The 17,390-nt window shown below is 40.0% G+C and overlaps 1 protein-coding gene across 4 annotated transcripts in view; it reads left to right on the forward strand.

The window, feature by feature from the left end:
* The window catches only part of LOC124300193 (pro-corazonin-like), a 78,547-nt gene extending 70,991 nt beyond the window's left edge, over positions 1 to 7,556 (forward strand). For 3 of the 4 annotated variants that reach the window (XM_046754000.1, XM_046753979.1, XM_046753989.1), the window contains exons 2-3: positions 6,977 to 7,237; positions 7,327 to 7,556. In XM_046754000.1, coding sequence (XP_046609956.1) covers positions 6,977 to 7,237; positions 7,327 to 7,446 — 381 coding nt within the window. In that variant the 3' untranslated portion in view covers positions 7,447 to 7,556. Of the gene's footprint in view, positions 1 to 2,176; positions 2,366 to 6,976; positions 7,238 to 7,326 lie in introns of those variants that run through there. The other variant, XM_046753968.1, reaches the window with a different exon arrangement.
* The last annotated feature ends 9,834 nt before the right edge of the window (positions 7,557 to 17,390 follow it).

A 17,390-nucleotide genomic window follows, 5' to 3' on the forward strand; every position in this document is an offset into this window, starting at 1 on the left:
CTGGATTCGATGATATGAATTCGTCATAATGACCAGTGATCGTTACATAAATTGAGATAAATATTGCAATCTAATAAAATTGTAAATCTCGACTGCAGTTAGCGTAGAATTTACACACCATGTTCGACTAGCTGCGCAAGTTTATACGGTAACTATAACTTGTTACCTACCGAGTAGAATCACGTATAAAAATAAGATGCGCAATCTTCTTAATGAAATCGACAGCTCGGTTATTTTGCAAATTGTACGATTATTGTTTCGGGGCTGGTGTAAAATGTTTGTTCAATTGAATCGAGCAGCACTCGAAGTAATTGACTTTGCCACGTTTTGTTCTTCCCTCTCTTACTCTTCTCACTTATTCACTATGTGCTACGTGTGTGTTCCGCTATACAGTGAAATGGAATGATACGGGGTTTTCTTTTAATCACGGAAAGTCGACGGTTTACTTATGTAAACACGTTAATTTCACGCAAAGTAATCAATGCTTATGCATTACACGTATCGCGACTTTTATGGAGCTTCTTAAAAAATTTCTTCATTATATCCGAGCCATAAGTCTTCCCTTGAATCAAAGTTGAATATTTTTTTCAACTCCTAACTCTATACATTTCGGTATATAAATTTCAGAATCCAAATGAAACCAGTCTGCTCTTTTCATCGCCGTTTTCTTTTTTTTTTTATATTCATTTGTGGATCATTGTGTCGAATCGCAAACTTGATCCCAACGGTATCGCTCCATGTAAACGGATACATACGCATGGTATACTTCAATGGCTCGTGCCAACTATTGATGTTTGAGGGTAAAATGATTTACGTAAGTGTCGGAAAAAGTACTGTCAAAAGAATCTAATGAATGCGGGAAAAAGCGGAGAAAATGCAAACAATCGAGCCTGTGTGATAAGTCTGGAAGAAAGAGAGAAACTTGAGTTGCTGACTTTTGAGCGATTCCTAAAAGAAATATCGCATTCTTCAACAAAACGTAAGATCACGAGCTTTCGCAATACCTTTTTTTAACGAGAGCAGCGCGTTTATACTTCTCAAATTTTTCGACATGCCAGCTTCTCCAGGTATCTTCAAATATTGAGAATGTTAATTTTTCTCAGTCAGCTCTCATTGTCAGTCGAACAATAAAAGGTTTTTTTATTTAATGAATCAAAAACAACTACAACTGTCGGTTTGCTATTTATATGAAACATAAACGAACAAGCAAATAAATTTGATTTTTTTCTGAACCTTTTCTGAGCACTATCTATCCAGCGCCAAAAAAGAATCACTTCGAAACGGCTATTCTTCTACAACTTGTACTATTGTCTAGTTACTTAGGTGCACAAGTGTTGTCCTTGCGATGACGCTTCAAAAAAGTCCCAATAATTGATTCATTTCTCATTCCGGTTCATATGAACTTATTACGAAGGTTTTTCTAGAGTAAAAAATTCAGAAAGGGCTAAAGAAAGTAAGTGTAAACGGATATGCCGTCCTTGTATTTTCGTCTTTTACATCTCGGTTTGACTTCGGTATTTTTTAAGAACTGAATCGTTACAAGACGTGACGTTTTTAATTCGTCGCCGTCAAAGATCTGCTGAAAAGTTACGATCACGTCCGAAATTGGCTTTGAGAATTGATTCTTAATTTGAAAAAAGATTTTCTTGCTATTTTGTGCGAATACCTTTGACATTGGGTTTCTAAGCATAAACACCCAACATAACCGACAGTGTGACTTAATTCACGCGAGGGAGAATGATCCGCACTAAATATACCCGAGACAGGATCTCAACGGGCAATTATCACATCCGAGGCGTCGCGGGACAATACGGCTTGATAATAATTAGAATTTGATTACCTGCTTTATTGTGACTGGTAGTTGAACATCGCTTGTCTTGGTCTCCCACAGCAGTGTGAATTATAGTACAGCTTTCTGGCAATAATAATCCTAACTACAGAGTAGTTGTTTGGACCGCGGCACCCTTTCAGAAGTAAAACAGATGCGAGCTTCCTCCTTCATCCCTTGTTCCTCGTGGGAGGGTAGAAGCGTGGGGAGAACTCTTCTTATAAAAGACCGGTGGCAGCCTCCACGATCCATTGGAACAGCAGATCTCATAACCGCGAGAGATACCCACAGTTTGCTCCTTCGAGAATCCGACGTCGTTTCGCTTTTCAGTAAAAAAGGTATACAGCATTTGAAAATTCGCTTGTGTGAATCGTGTGTCAGTAACTACGTTCAAATTTGATTATTCAACTATCATCGCGGTTTCAAGCCATCAGAATCAGTGACAAGGCTTACTGCGACCTCGCAAGGACAAAACAAAAGAATTCGACTATTTATAAATTGGAGGCTTTTATCTGAGGGAAGAAATTTCGTAGCAAGGTAAGGCGTTCGCACGAATGTAGAATTTTGCGTTTCAATCGGACCTAATTATAACTATACTTTCGCTTAAAATACGGAAAACAATTCACCAATCTAGTAAGGAGATGAAATCAAATTTGACGAATATCAAGGAACGCGTACGTATGTTCTAATCCTGGATCTTTCGCGGATTTTGAGTGGATTACAATCAATTAGAGGAATGTAGTGAAAGACAGTTTATTTTTCACCAGTAATTAGACTCGATATTTTTTTAATAGTAGTTGCAATTGTACAGATAGAGTGGTATCACTGTGCAATCAAGATTAGAAAATGTCGAACCATTAAATGAAATGCTGATATCTGTGAAATATCGAGCACACAATATCGACGTACAGTGCCGTTCAAATAGTGCTACTAAAATACCTCGGTCGCGACGAAATGAACAGTTTTATGGCATTCGATAACGCCTTTCATATCTGTCGATGCAACATCCCACTTCAATATATTTTTTAAATGTGAAATTACTCACATAAATAACGAATAGACATCTGTACCTATAAACCATTTCAGCAGTGACATTATTAAAAGAAATAAAAAAAATTGAAAAATATAGAGAATTGCAGAATCGAATCCTTTAGACCGGGAGACAGTCACAGAAAGTCGCGACTGATTTTTCACAACTACGGCACCCCTTCGGTAGGTAGTTTATGGCCAAAAAATCCGGCGGAAGAAAAATTTCACACTTATGCGGTGTGGCTTACAGTTCGCCATACTAATTGAAACGGATAAGTTTTTTTTTCCCAACTATTTTTCGACGGGTTTAAATATTCGTCATGCTGCGGTAAAGCAGCAGATTTCTTGAAAGTTGTTAAATGATTATATTACTATAGCAGGCAGGCTGTAAGCCACACCGTATGACTATGGCATTTTGCTTCCTCCAGATTTTTTTCTATGAACTACCGAAAAATGCAAGATTTTTTTCATAAAAAATAAAAAATGCAAACATCTCGACGACCAACGCTATGAACATCATTTTCCTTTCATTAATTATGTAATTCGATCCCTGAAGGAATGTGATCCTTGTAAAAAATGATTCGGGACTTTCCGTCAGTATCTTCCAGTTTGTCCGGTCAACTATACTTTAAGAAGATTTCGGCGTTAGATATAATCAAAGAAGGTATTCCGAAGCATTCGTAATTAGTATCAAATATCTGGGCTTGTAAAGAGGCACGTTGTGAGAGATTCGAAACGTCATTAAATGTGAAACTCTTGTTTCGCACGGTTCAGGTTTCCAATTACAATGGTTCCTCTCGTAAAAATTGTTCGACTTTGCTTGTTCGATAAAAACCATTCCTACTTCGAATCAATTATTAAATACTCTGAAAATTCAATACAGTTTGGTTGATCAGAACTAAATTTCTCACTCCGAAATTTTGAATCGGAATCAAGAATGCTGATCAAGGTGCCTTCATATAGGCGAAATATTTCCCGAAGCTGAGTGCTCGGTCAGCGGAGCAGAAAAGAATGTTTCTTCTCTTACCATCAGTAGTTATTTCGGTCTCTAAATTCATCTTACCTACGGTCGCTAACAAATTTCATATTACCATCAGCTTCCGTGAATCGACGTCTACTTTAAAGAAGGGTAAGTCGTAGATAACCCTTTCAGCTTATCCGTAATACTTGGGAAAAATTCGGTCGAATGAAGCGAAAGCTACGTGAGAATTTGGAATTTGGGGATTTTTTGATGACTTCGTTCGCTACTGTTCTGCTTTTTTTTTTTTTTTTATTTTTGCTATTTGCATAGCTTGACATTGAGCAGCATATTTACGCCAAATTATATTCACCGTGAATAATTAGAAATAATTTAAAATAATTTAAGGCGAACAATGGAAGGCTTATATAATTATTTTGCATCGATCGATCACGTATTGGTCGAGCTTGAAGAATTGTAATGTATGGAATTGTCGGAAGTCTGCCCATTGTTGTGGCCAATACTCACAGAAGAATGTCAGATGGAATCGTTTTTTCTAGTTTAGCACGATCCAACTGACCGTTAAATCGGCAACGACTGCCCGAAGTCAAAATTACACAATTATATCACCAACACTTGTAACAAGTCCGTAGCGGTGTATTAGTGAACCTAGTGTAAATTCGTGGCAAGTAATTGCACACGGTTCGCGATTCCACTATTTTCTAGGTATATAATAAAGAAGGAACCAACTAATAATTATACAAGCAACAAACAAGAAGGCTCCAAGATTTCGCGGTTTTCTTATTCTCATACTCGACTCTCTGACTCCGAGGCTTGAACTGTGTGTCTAGGAGATAATCAGGGGCAGAAAAAACGGCCGTCGTGATACAATTTTGATAATTACATTGTAATTATTTAATGAAAGACTCGATCTTTCGGATTCAAAAATAACAAATTAGATCTACGAACAAAGGTTCACTTGTTTTTCAGTTTCAAGATCCCTCGGAATGGCTGTGATGTCAGAATTGAGAAAACATCTCGATCAATGAAACGTTGAAGAATTCAGATTTTGTCTGTTCATTGTAAAATACGAATACTCGTACTGTTAAGCTGAAAAGTTTAAGTATAAGAGTGAGCCCAACGGAAGCTTGAGACAGCCGAGTCATTCCTCTAAAATGAGATTATTACAGTATTCAATTCCATGTAACCAGGATGTATAATCAGCTTCTTTTCAACGCTGATAAAAACTAGTACAAGTGGATGACTTTTCCCTCGGACCCGCGGTGTGTTTCTCCGTATTTATAAAAACTGCCTCATACCGCTCGGTGTATAACATAATACATTTGCTCAGAAACAAGAAATAGGAGAAGAGTGTAACGACTAATATAGCTGCACGCAAAACAATTACAATTATACACATCGAGAGCGTACAGCGGTGAATTACGATCAGGTCGGTTGAGGATAACAGACGAAGTGATCCGCGCAGGACTCGGCGCTGTTATATAAGCGATAAAAGTTAGAACGCGAGAGCTTAGCGAGCCCCGGGCGATATTGCCATCCTTTTGCGATCTTCCACCTTATACCGGACGGCCATTTCGCTCACGAATTACATACGCAGAGAGCAGAAGGCACTGTGTATCCCCCGTGAATCGTGAGCCGAGAAAACCAACCTTCCAAGGACTACGGGACGCGGCTCGATTCACGACTGAAGACCGCGAAGGGACGCGTGCAACGGCACACGGACCCCGCTTATCCGGAGGACACTTAGTAGCACTTACTCTTATCTTAACGACCAGGGACGCGCGGCACGCTAATGGTGCCCACGAATTAGCGAGGGGTGCTAGGAAAATTTTGTGAAACCCGGCACCGTGGCCAAACTCGCTTGCCCGTCACTTTCGCGACGATGATCGATACGGCATCAGCCATGGATCATCTCGCCTCATCTCAGACTTCTGGATTTTTGGTGTACCGGTAAAAGCTCGTTTTTGCAGAGGTTCCTTGATGGACATTTCGATTATCGGTTTTTGGTTCTTCTTCAAGCTCTTCTCTGACATTTCTCTAACAAGTTGAAAAACTTTTTTTTTTTTTCAACTCAATGGTAAGTTGAATCTGTAGAACTGAATCCTTTTTAATAATTAATATTTGTAAGAGATGTTGTGTGGAACTCACATCTCGATAATGTTGTTTTTATAATGAAGAATTTTATACGAAGTGTATTGTAACAAAAAAAGAAAAACACGAACGTACCCGCAGCTGGTGAATTGAAAGTATCGAAAATTGATGACTCCAGTTTTTTTTTTACAATACTTACCCTTCGAAATGGTGATATTTCTTTGGGATTGGAATGTTTGGTAGGAATTCTGAAATAACTTGTTCTTATACCTGCCAGTACTGAAAAAGAATAGCGCAAGTTGAACGCGAGCAGATTCTTTTCACCAAACGTTGTGAAAATGGCGTCTAATAAGGTTTTTGATATTTTGAATCGATTTGAGAAAGATTTTGCTCCGTTTCGCGAGAACAAGATGGTGAGAACAAAGTGAGATATTGTTGCACAAGAGGCGTTAAATTTATATATCCGTATGTATGTACGAGGAAATGATGGTCTGGATCGTAAACTATACTCGTACGTTATACGGTAGTAACGGTCGATAATGTCAGATAAAACTTATTAAGAGTCCGTTGGCAGAATTGTGCGGTACGTCACCGTGTAATCTCAGGAAACACAATGCCGCCGTAGCTGGAATATGAATTAGTCTATTACCGCAATTTTATCGCCTATAATACGCTGATGCGAAAGTGTAACACACCGAGCGTGTACAGCATGAACAATTAAAGTTGAAGCGCGCACGCATAATTGCACTGCGGTGCGTGACGCTTAAAAGTCTTACAACTTAACATAGATAATTATGCTCTGGCCTCAATTCTATCCAACGACCGTTAAACATTTTCGTTTCTAGACTATCCGGCAATAAAATTTCACGTCACCGGCTAATATTTCGTGAGCCATGATTGGTCTGAGTTTACGGCCTCGGTTACAAGCCGCACAACGCTATCCGCGATTTCGAGTTAATCGCATATACACCACGAATAAACTTTCGACAAAAGTGAATTAATGCCAAACGACACCTCGCGTAACGCTGCTTTTCTCGCTATCTCTTCAGATGACACGCTCAATGACCCTGGCGATCTGCTTCGTCTCGATGATGGCTCTGTCACTTGCCCAGACATTCCAGTACAGTCGAGGATGGACGAACGGTAAACGAAGCGGTCACCCTTTTCAGGGTCTCGGTGGACTTCCGAGCGAATTTGGCGCCGCTTCTGCCGGAGGTGAGGCAACCGGAAGTCAGATCGTTGACCTCCCGACACCCTGTCAACTCCAGAAGCTGAAGATACTTCTGCGAGGAACTGCTGGAACCGATCAGGTGAGAAGCTGGAGGCACACGACGAGGTCAAGAAATTCCATTTGGGATACGTTTCGACCAGTCTCGTTTAATCTTCGATTGATTTTCAGATGTACTTGCTGCCCTGTGAAGTGATTGGCAATTCCGGGCTCCCTTCATCCCCTGACTTTGCGCCAGCCGGACGTTTTAGACGTTCCTCAAATCCTCAGGAGAATAACGACAGCTATTGAAACACAGTGTATTGTCTCTTATCTTCCCATGTCCTTGTCATGCCTGCCCTCTAATAACTAATTAAATAAATAAAAGAAAAATTGCTACGTATACACGAATGTTCTGCACAGCGATTGCGTTCAGGCTTTTTTATTCCTTGGAAGTGAAATTTGAATACGTATATTCGCAGGCCTATACATGCACATTTATCCGGCTATATAACAGTGTGAACTTCGCTAGCTTTTACCATTTGCTTTCCATATAATAGCTGAGCGGGCAGCGTTTAACTGGAAAACCATTAATTTGCAATGATTAGTTTGATTCAACGTAGCTTTCTTATCCTTTATACATATGGGTATTAAAATTCATGCGCATTTTTTTGGTGTCGCGGATCCATGGAAGTAACGCGTGTTTGCCATTTCTTATACAATTAAGCACCGTGTTCAATGAAAAAGGCAAAAGAAAAAACTATGGATCCACAACTAAAACTTAATTAACATTTGCTGTCATTCTCGCATCAATTTCTTATTTATAAGAATAACAATCAGTCAAAAGAACTGACGTACTGGTGAACATGTACGATGTGAGATCTCAACCTAATCCATGCTGATATGCGATTGCAGTCATCGTTAATAAGGCTTAAAGAGGTAGTTGAATTTGAGTCGTTGGCAGATAAATTTTGTAGCTACGTGATTTCCACGCTGTTTAGAAACAAATTAATTAACGGTACTATGGCAGGCTTTTAACGGCCATCCGATGGCTGGTGAGTCGATACGATTGGAGAGGCCAGCGGTAGGGTCTGGGGATTTCGTCTGTCACCGCAAGACAGAGTGGAACTTGGTCGATGAGAGACACTCGCTGATCTTCTGGATTACCAGATCGTTCGATGTATCTGAAATGGTTTCTTCTTTCTTGCCAAACTTTTCGCAAGACGTTAAATAAAACGTGGAGACATTACAGACTGTAACAGAAAAAAGAGTGAATCACAATTTTCCATCTTACGTCATAATGCAGTAACGGATTTACAAGAAACGTAATTAAAAGGTGATGAATTGAAGAACAGAATTCAAAATTTTACCAGTTTTCGTGGAATACTTGAGTCAATCACAGTAATATTGAAGACAATTGGTACCCAGGGAAAAAACCTCTTCTCGATCAAGTCTTTCAACTAACCGTAACAGGTTTTACGTCACGTACTCAACGTTTTATCGAACGAGAGTCCGAGGTGATTTCACTGGGTAGCAGGGATCAAATACGTTGTAGACATGCAAATAAAGCCGTGTCTATATCAGTGGCATGGCATCGTATCGAACGAGGTAAAAACCTTGCCGTTAATCAGAAAGCAATTAGCCAAGGAGAGTCGGAATGAGTTTGATCGCATAAAGTATTAAAATGTCGTCACAAAAGTATGGTTAATCTATATATATATATACGAGAAGGCAATTCCCCAACTCCCCGCACAGCAGTCTGGTGTACATGAAACGGTTTCCCATCGAGTAAACTCCCAAGGGAATTTTCCGCAAGTCCCAAGGACTCTATTATATCCCGTAGATATAGAGCGCAGCTATTACATCTATGCCTGTATACGTGGCATTACTTGGTTACTTGGTTTGATACGATATAGCGCGTGCCCAGAGAAGGAAGGCACTGTGCTACGTGGCCTGGCTTTCAGAGGTAACTGTGGGGCGAGCTTTCGGTCCATCGGGGTGATTTTTCTCTGGGGAGGCTGAACAAAAGAGAGCGGCAACAGTAAGTGATTAAAGCATAAGTTTCTCCCCCTCCGAAACAAGTGCGTGTACAGTTTTTTAATTGGTTTATCATGTTCGCGTTATTTCGAAGAGCGCATCACTCCAAGGTCCTACAACAATCAGGCTCTATACTCAGGTGAAATTTTTTTATTGCTTTTGGATATCGGGGAATTGTTTTCAAATTTACTCAAAGAAATTCAATTCATTCCAGAAGACGAAAAATATCCATCTTCGACAAGCATTTTCCTCAATTACTAAACTCCTAACGAAACGACGGTAAACTGGATGCCGCAAATCGCCGTTAGTTGATAGCAATGATCTCTATTATACGTCAGCGGATGATAGGCATTTATAGACAAGGGGTTGACTGATCGATATAATCGAATATCCATTAATCGTAAATTAGATGGACTGCTAATACGATATAACGATGTCGCAGACAGACGTACCGCGGGAGGGTGGGTAATTTGCATTGACAACTCTCTGAAAAATGTGTGCATACCTATAGAATTGCATAAACGTTTAGATCCAATTAAACCTGACTATATCGTATGTCAATTTAGGCTGTCATGGCGACAGGGGGCAGGCAAACAAGCAGACGTATCGCCAACGCCCGTTGTTTTTATCTCTTTTATACAGGACTTTCGGAAGGACAGAATGCTGATTCACTTTCACTCGATTCACGGATGTATTTGTTCTTCAATAATTCATCACAAACGAACAGGGTTCCCATTTTTAGGCTTTTTCATATTTCACGATTGCGGGATTGAAATTGAATTGAGAACTTGAGAACCTTCGGTCATCGGCATTACGTGATCTATAAAGTTTCAAAGTCATGCGCAGGCAGTTATCGTTCGATCACTTATACATCTAGGTATATAATGTCAGATTCCACAAGCAAGTCACTGTGATACCGGCGCTTTTTCATCCTCCCGTATGTACGAAACATCGGTTGATTGAATCGCGAAGAGTAAGCACAAATTTTCTAAGTTCTTGTTCGTTTACTCGTGACTGGGGTACGAAGAATGGGCTTCCTGGCAAGAATTAAACTCGACAAAAGCCGATTCGACGTCACGGTTCTTTTGGCAAGACATCGCGAATTCGGGAAAGTGTTTGACGCGTAGTAACACACAGGGTGAAGGATTGATTGAGGGCATTGATAACGGGGAGATTGAACGGGGATGGGAATCCTCGGATTATAAGGTGAAACGGGAGGTGAGCGAGGGCGCGATTGAAAAGTATTTCCTCCGACTCGTGAGCCCTTCGCAGCCCTCGACTGTCAGCGTTCGTCCAACTGTCACAATTCCATCCCCCGATCATTCCGGCGCGTGTTCTCTCTTGTTTTTCGTCGGAGGGTTCAAGTTTGAAACGAATATTATTACCTGCGATATGGCGGGGCGGGCAGAGAAAATGAGACGGGCTCTCGCGTATAAATACATAAATCAAGCAATCGGACTAAAAGGCGCGCGGATCAAGAGCTCTTGCCTCGTTTTTGACCCGCTTGGATATTTGTGTGTCGCTTGTCATTTGTCATACGCGTAGGCATTATGTCGTACCTGTATGTATACGTATACGTACGTAGGTACATACTCGAAAGAAGAGGACGGTGAACGACTTGGGGAGACTGACTGATTGTGAGTGAGAGTGAATAAAACGAATGAAAATCGATTCGCGTTTAGATATACAAGCTGTTGCACACGTGGTACTTGTTCATGGTGTCGCTCACTTCGTCTCTACGTCTACCGACCACCCTGAACATTCTCGCATTTGAGTGGAAACGCCGCCCCTCGCGACCCTCCAAGTGTGCCTAACTTAAGAATGGCACAAACGAGAATCTGATGAGCCACTCTATTATGTACACAATGCTTGTATGGCCGCAGTTCGCAGGTATGGGTATCCAATCCCTGACATTCGCATCGCATTAATGGACCTTAAGGGGGTGTCTGGTCGATTTCGACCTCGACGTATACGTCTATAAATGTCGAAACTCGCGTATCTCAAACGCGGAAAAAGGCTTAACAGCCCCATTGTGTACACCATTCTGAACGAAAATATGCCAGTTCATTTTCATTTGAGGTAGAAATAAAGAAATGGCACGGATTTTACGAAATCGTAATAGTAAATTCGTAGAATTCATGCCATTTCTTCATTTCTGTGTTAAATGAAAATGTGTTGAAGTGCCTTTTGATATTTGGAGATGTATACCTCAATGTCGAAATCGACCAGGTCACCCCCTTGACGTTGTGATTCAGAGAGAAACCGAATACCGAGAGTCAAGGAAAACTTACTAAAACCTTACTTGTTTGCAAATATATTGCGCTCTTTGCTACTAATGATGATGTAGCCTGCACACCAGGGACAATTGAATTGGCAAGATAAATTATCGACTCTTTATGGGGTTCCGTAACGGATGAAGCTAAGCTATTCATGGCTAAGCTATTCTTGCCACATTTTGTTTCACCTAAAACAGAGTTCAACGGTTGGTGAGTGCAGAAAACTAACGTACAACTTATAGCAGGAAAGCTGATTTTGTGTAAGTGTTTGAATTCGATATCAATTCTGAAATTTCGTTACCAGGACTAAATTTCCTACTGCCTGACTCAAATTAATTTAGTATCTCTAAATAACGACACAATCAATTGAACCGGTATCGACTGTGATCCTTCAAAGATGAAAGTTACTGAAAATACGACAGTTTACCGAGTATTCTTGCAGCCTGGACTGTTCGCGAAAGGACGTGTCATTAAAAAAATATTTGTCGTTATAAGATACGGTAAGTTGAAAACGTATAACGGCTCTCTAAGAAATGATTATACATCGCGTCTGTGTGCGTCGAGAGATTTCTTTTAAGACCAACAATTATTTGTTTCCTGTCCGTAAGATGTTGGCCGCCGAAACTGGGCCGAGCCCAGGCCTTGTTCCTCAGTTTCTCTATTTCCGATCGTTTGCGGTTGAGCGCCACAAAATCGAAAAAGTTTTTTTTTCTTCTCCTTCCTCCTCTCTTCAAGTTTGTTTTTTCACACGGCTAGCGCGGCTCCTCTAGGGCCTTGTTCGACCCACTCGACTGAGCGCAGGACGTCTATTTCCACGCCGACTCTTAATAGGTGTCATTATATGAAGTTGTTGGTTTCAATTTCAGTCGTCGGCCCCCAGAGGAAAGCCTAGCTCACTCATACAAACCGGACCAAGGTCCCTGCTGCAACTACGCCGCATCAGATACAACCGAATCTCAACACTCCACTAGGCACATATCCTCTGCAATGATGCAACGTTAAATTAATACTCACTTCAGGCTATACCTCATTTAGATAACCGCTTCGGATGTACCGAGCACTCCTCTTATTTATTACAACAGTTTACCAACCTTTCCGACCGAAATCTGGCTCCGTAAAATAACGCTCCTATCGTTAAATTCTGCATCCGATAACAGGAGTTGTATTCTTCTGGTACGGTTCACGCGTAGATTACCATAAAGAGTCCGAGCAGTAATCTGTACGATCTATAACACCCTACTAATACAAATTCATTACATTCTCATGAAATTGCAACTATATGATTCTAAATTGAAATTTTGCATTAATCGAATGATGATGATAAGTTTTGTGACGTTGTTTTCACACCGAGAGAAACGAAATGGAAAATTCATCGACTACTTGTAGATGGATGCGTTCGTGGAGATTAATTATTTCTTTTTATTCTCATAAGCTCACGTTTCATTGTCAAACTGACGTTCCGTTTGTCAGAAGTGGAAAATGTCTACAGCATCAGTGAAAACGTTTCGTTGTGATCTGATTTTCGGTAGATTCATAAAAAAAACCAGATATTCGGTTAGCTGTACTATTTCTTCGTCAAAGTTTGGTTGGACATTGGAAATTTTTCACATTAACAACCTAAAACTATATTAATCTCAAGCCAAAATTGACGAGAGATGTTTCCGACAACTCGCGTCTGGAGTGAATAAAAAAAAAAAAAAAGAAATAAAAAAAGGTTGCGATTTCGCCGATAAATCCAGAACCCGAGTTTATTTTAGTGCGAATTCCGCAATTTTCGCGTCAGGCTTCGTTTTTCACAATAAACAATGATATCCGTACGCCGTTCGATACCGGATGTCAATCACATGGCGAATGGCACGTTCTCTTTGTCGAAACAGGTAGAGAGGTGCCCATCGACCCCATAGAGAGTCGGGTTGTGTGAAACACGTAACTCCCTCTCACCCCCGGCCGAGTTTCTCTCGGCACACGCCCCGGCAATCAATGGTTGATCGTACATCAGTGGTCTATGCTTCCACACGTGAGTGGGTACGCACATAAATAAACGCGTTACGCGGACTCAGTGGCGCGGGGTGTTCCGAATTAAAAACTAATCCAATATTAGCCCCGGCCTTGTCGGACGGCGCGATGCACGCCAATTATTATTGCCTCCCTCGAGTATATATATATATATATATATATATATACACATGTATGTATATATCTATACATGCATTATCCCGTAGAGTAGATATGTGGCGAATGTACACCGGCAAGTGTGCGAGCAACGAGCAGCTGCGCAAGGATATGATGTACACGCTTCGGAGGTTCCGAATCGAGTAATGAAATCATGAGCATTCGGAAGACCGTGTGCGAATATGTTTCATTTCGCGGCGGGTTAGATTTTCCTCTGTGTGTGTTTATCAGGCTTGCGTTGAACCCTTGAATCGTGAGCCAGGTACACTTGGGGAAAAACAGGGTGGCGACAGATCGGGAAAACCGGGAATAGTATGGGGATTTTGTCTATTGGGAAGAGCGAGGGAAAAGTCAGAGAATTCTGATGGATCGTAGGAAAAACGTGCTTTTTTTGTAAATCGTTTTCAAACTTCAGCTATGCTTCGTAAACTCAGTTAAGCTAACTTTCGGAAATGGTATTGTTCGATTTTTAATTATTCGCGTAAAACAAAGCAAAACTATGTGTTTTTACACCCACGTTTATATATTCGAGGTGCGCAACTTCTGGAGTTTTTGGTTAGAAAAGCTACCCAACGTTATTTAAATTTTGTGGGAAAATATCAGGGAATTCTGAAGTTTTTGACGGGAAAAGACAGGGAATTTTATTTGAGAAAAATTTTCGCTAGCTTGAAAAATATCGTGAAAATTGTCGAAAATTTTCATGCAAGCTCAAGATAAGTTATTAAATATGTCATTGTGATCGTTGAACTTGTCAAAACTATCACTTTGTGGGAAAATTAAATCCTGAACCTAGGTTCAGGCCTCGAACATTTATGAATGTCGCATCATTTACTTTTAATATGTATCACTGATCAGGGTGAAAGCTCTCCCAAAAGGCAATGGTTCAAAAACTGCTAACGATTTATTCAATATTTTTTTCATTTAGTTATTGCCGGTTGCATCATTCTTTGATAAATATTATATGTTCTCTTCAGGTCTGAAGAAAGAACTAAATTATTTGATTGACAGTTCGATTTCTCTAGTTGTTATACACACGGTATTTTTCAGGGCGGAACAAAGTTACATTTGCACACTGAACTCAAATGATTTTGATCGTCTTGGCTTGAAATTTAGCTAAAAAATTCTCTCCCATTTTGACTTGCGAAGTTCGCAGGTTTAATTGTCAAATCACTGTCTCAATCTCCGATAAATCTTGGAAACAAATTACGATCGATTTTTAATCACTTCCTTCCGTAATGGCGTCCTAACAACATCCAACCCTAGAGGTCGTCAGATATTGTAAGTTTTAATCCAACTCCATCGTTTTGCATGGTAAATTAAATTCTCTAGCAAATGGTCCTCCTTTTTCGAACACGTCTGTAGTATAAGTTATTGTAATACTCGTAGTTTAAAGCGACAAACGTTAAAGTTTTCTGCATAATCTTAAATTAAGGAACATGTGGTTTACATTGTAATTTAAACTTATTGTTAGCTCAAAAAACACATTTAGACACTATCCTGTCAATGACCAGAGAAAACGAACATAGTCACTGAAAAATTGACGATTCATTAACGACCTCGAGCACTTAACTTTTCACTGTCACTATAATGTAATTTCGCCCTCAGCACAGATCAACAATTAACGATATTCATCGGGCGTGAAATACGGCAGTTTGCACAATTTCCACAATTTCCACGTACGAATCAGCAACGACGGTGATTGTCAAATTAACGGTAAACGGTTGAGAAAATCTCGAAAAATCCCATTGTCACTGAATCACGAATCAATAACTGCCCTGTTCCAAATGAAAGAGCAGATGCCCGCGGGAAGATGAAATCCAGGCAATAACCGCAATTCGCGAAGTAAGAAAAGACACCTCTGCGGGCAAGCCGAGTCTGCGGTGGTGGTTTATACAGGGTTTAATCGGTTTATTTCCCCGAAACGACCGTATAGCCCAAGATCTTCTTCTGCAGACCGTAGAATTGCCCCCTGCATCAGGTAAAGCAGTTCGCCGTTAGCTCCGCCAACACAGGATGTGGCTTCGTTTACGGCCTGTAATTGCAGTGGACAGTCGAAAGGTTCTCTCCTAGCTGATGCGGCCTTCCCGGTGCCCAATTATTTGGAGACGACAAACTTTGGGACCGTGGCTGGCTGTTGGAGGAGGAAAAGAACAGTCACGGAACGTGCTGAGGAGGTGATTTCGAGGAGAGGAGCTGCTGCTGGATATTATATTAGCCGCTCTATACCTACGTACCCCTGTTTTAGACCACCTGAGCCGTTCTCCGCGGTAAAAAATTACCCCCATAAACACGGATCACAGCTGAGTTTCGATCGTAGGATTTCTTGCGAGTGGAAAGAAGAGAAGAAGAGAAGATGTGTACAACGAAACACCTTTTTCACTTACCTGCCCGATGAAAGATGATTGCAAATTTGTTCTTTTGCTTAATCTCTCGACATTACTGCAGCGAGTCACAGTTCTCTTGAATATTTATATCGCTTGAAAATGACAAACTTTACTCAGATTTATCGGTATTATTTTGAAATGCACGGTTTCACTGTTGCTCATAGTTTCAGCCCGAATTGGTTCTTGCAAATTTACGCACTTTCATAAAAACTGATTATTGTCGTTGTTATAGAGATTATTAGAAATGAAGAATTTCGTTTTACAAACTTCTGTACAATTTAATATTAACGTTTGAAATTGCATGTGGAAACGGTACAACTTTATCTTTACGAAGAAGTCGCGCTTTCCGTTCAAATTGACCAGCTTGTTTCGGGCAATTTGTTGTTTGAAAGGATTGGGCACATTTATACAAGTATGTACCAAGTGAGAGAAACTTTTTTTCACGAAACCGCCGACTCCGTGCGGATCTCATAAAAACGAGTGGCTAGTTGTAGAGTAGTTCGGGCTGAGTGATTCGCATACTTAGCGAAGGGTCTCTCGGTCGTTATATCTTCGCAAAAACGGGACGACCATTTTCTCTTGACCGTTGCGCAAGATTGGTAGCACGAAGGATCGCCGGATTCTCACGAAGAACTAATTTTCAAAATCACTTCGCGATATTTCGAACGTACTTGTAGTTCAAATACGACTTTTTATTTGCCTTTAGCTTTGACCGTGATTTAAAATTAATTGGTTTGTTGCAAAGACGAATATTAAAAACGCGGTTTGTCGGGCTATAATAAGAAGATTGTAATCGGTATACCGAATCACGTGTCTTTTACATAGAAATTTTTCGATTCCTCAAACTTTATTTCGACGCGTTTTTACTAACGATAGAAATGATTTCGATTTTTAGAATTTCGTAAGCACAAAATATTGTACCACACGATAAATAGAGCAGTTAATATGCCACGTGTGCATTTTTATGATTGATTTTTTCTTTTTCGTGTGCTGTTTTTTTATATGTACAACAAGATTACACATATAGTTACATCACATAGCTTGGTATTTAATAGGTACGTCTACGCTTAGCCTAATATATAATATGTACGTACTTGCATAAGATAATAGTAATAATTGTAATTATGCTATCAATAATAATAATAATAATAATAATAATAATAATAATATTAATATGTATCTTTGATAAATATTTACAAGATATGTCGTATCAATCCAGGTCAAGAAAGCAAATGAATATTTACACGATATGTCATTATGTATATTTATATAACTCTGTCACTTCCCTGCAAGATCTCACTGGATAATATATAGTTTATAGAGCACCTTGTGCTCGATTGCTGAACTGCAGGATTACATCAAATTCGTTATTAAAGAATCGCCAGTA

The sequence above is a fragment of the Neodiprion virginianus genome, chromosome 1 (genome assembly GCF_021901495.1).
Source record: "Neodiprion virginianus isolate iyNeoVirg1 chromosome 1, iyNeoVirg1.1, whole genome shotgun sequence".
NCBI lineage: Eukaryota > Metazoa > Arthropoda > Insecta > Hymenoptera > Diprionidae > Neodiprion > Neodiprion virginianus.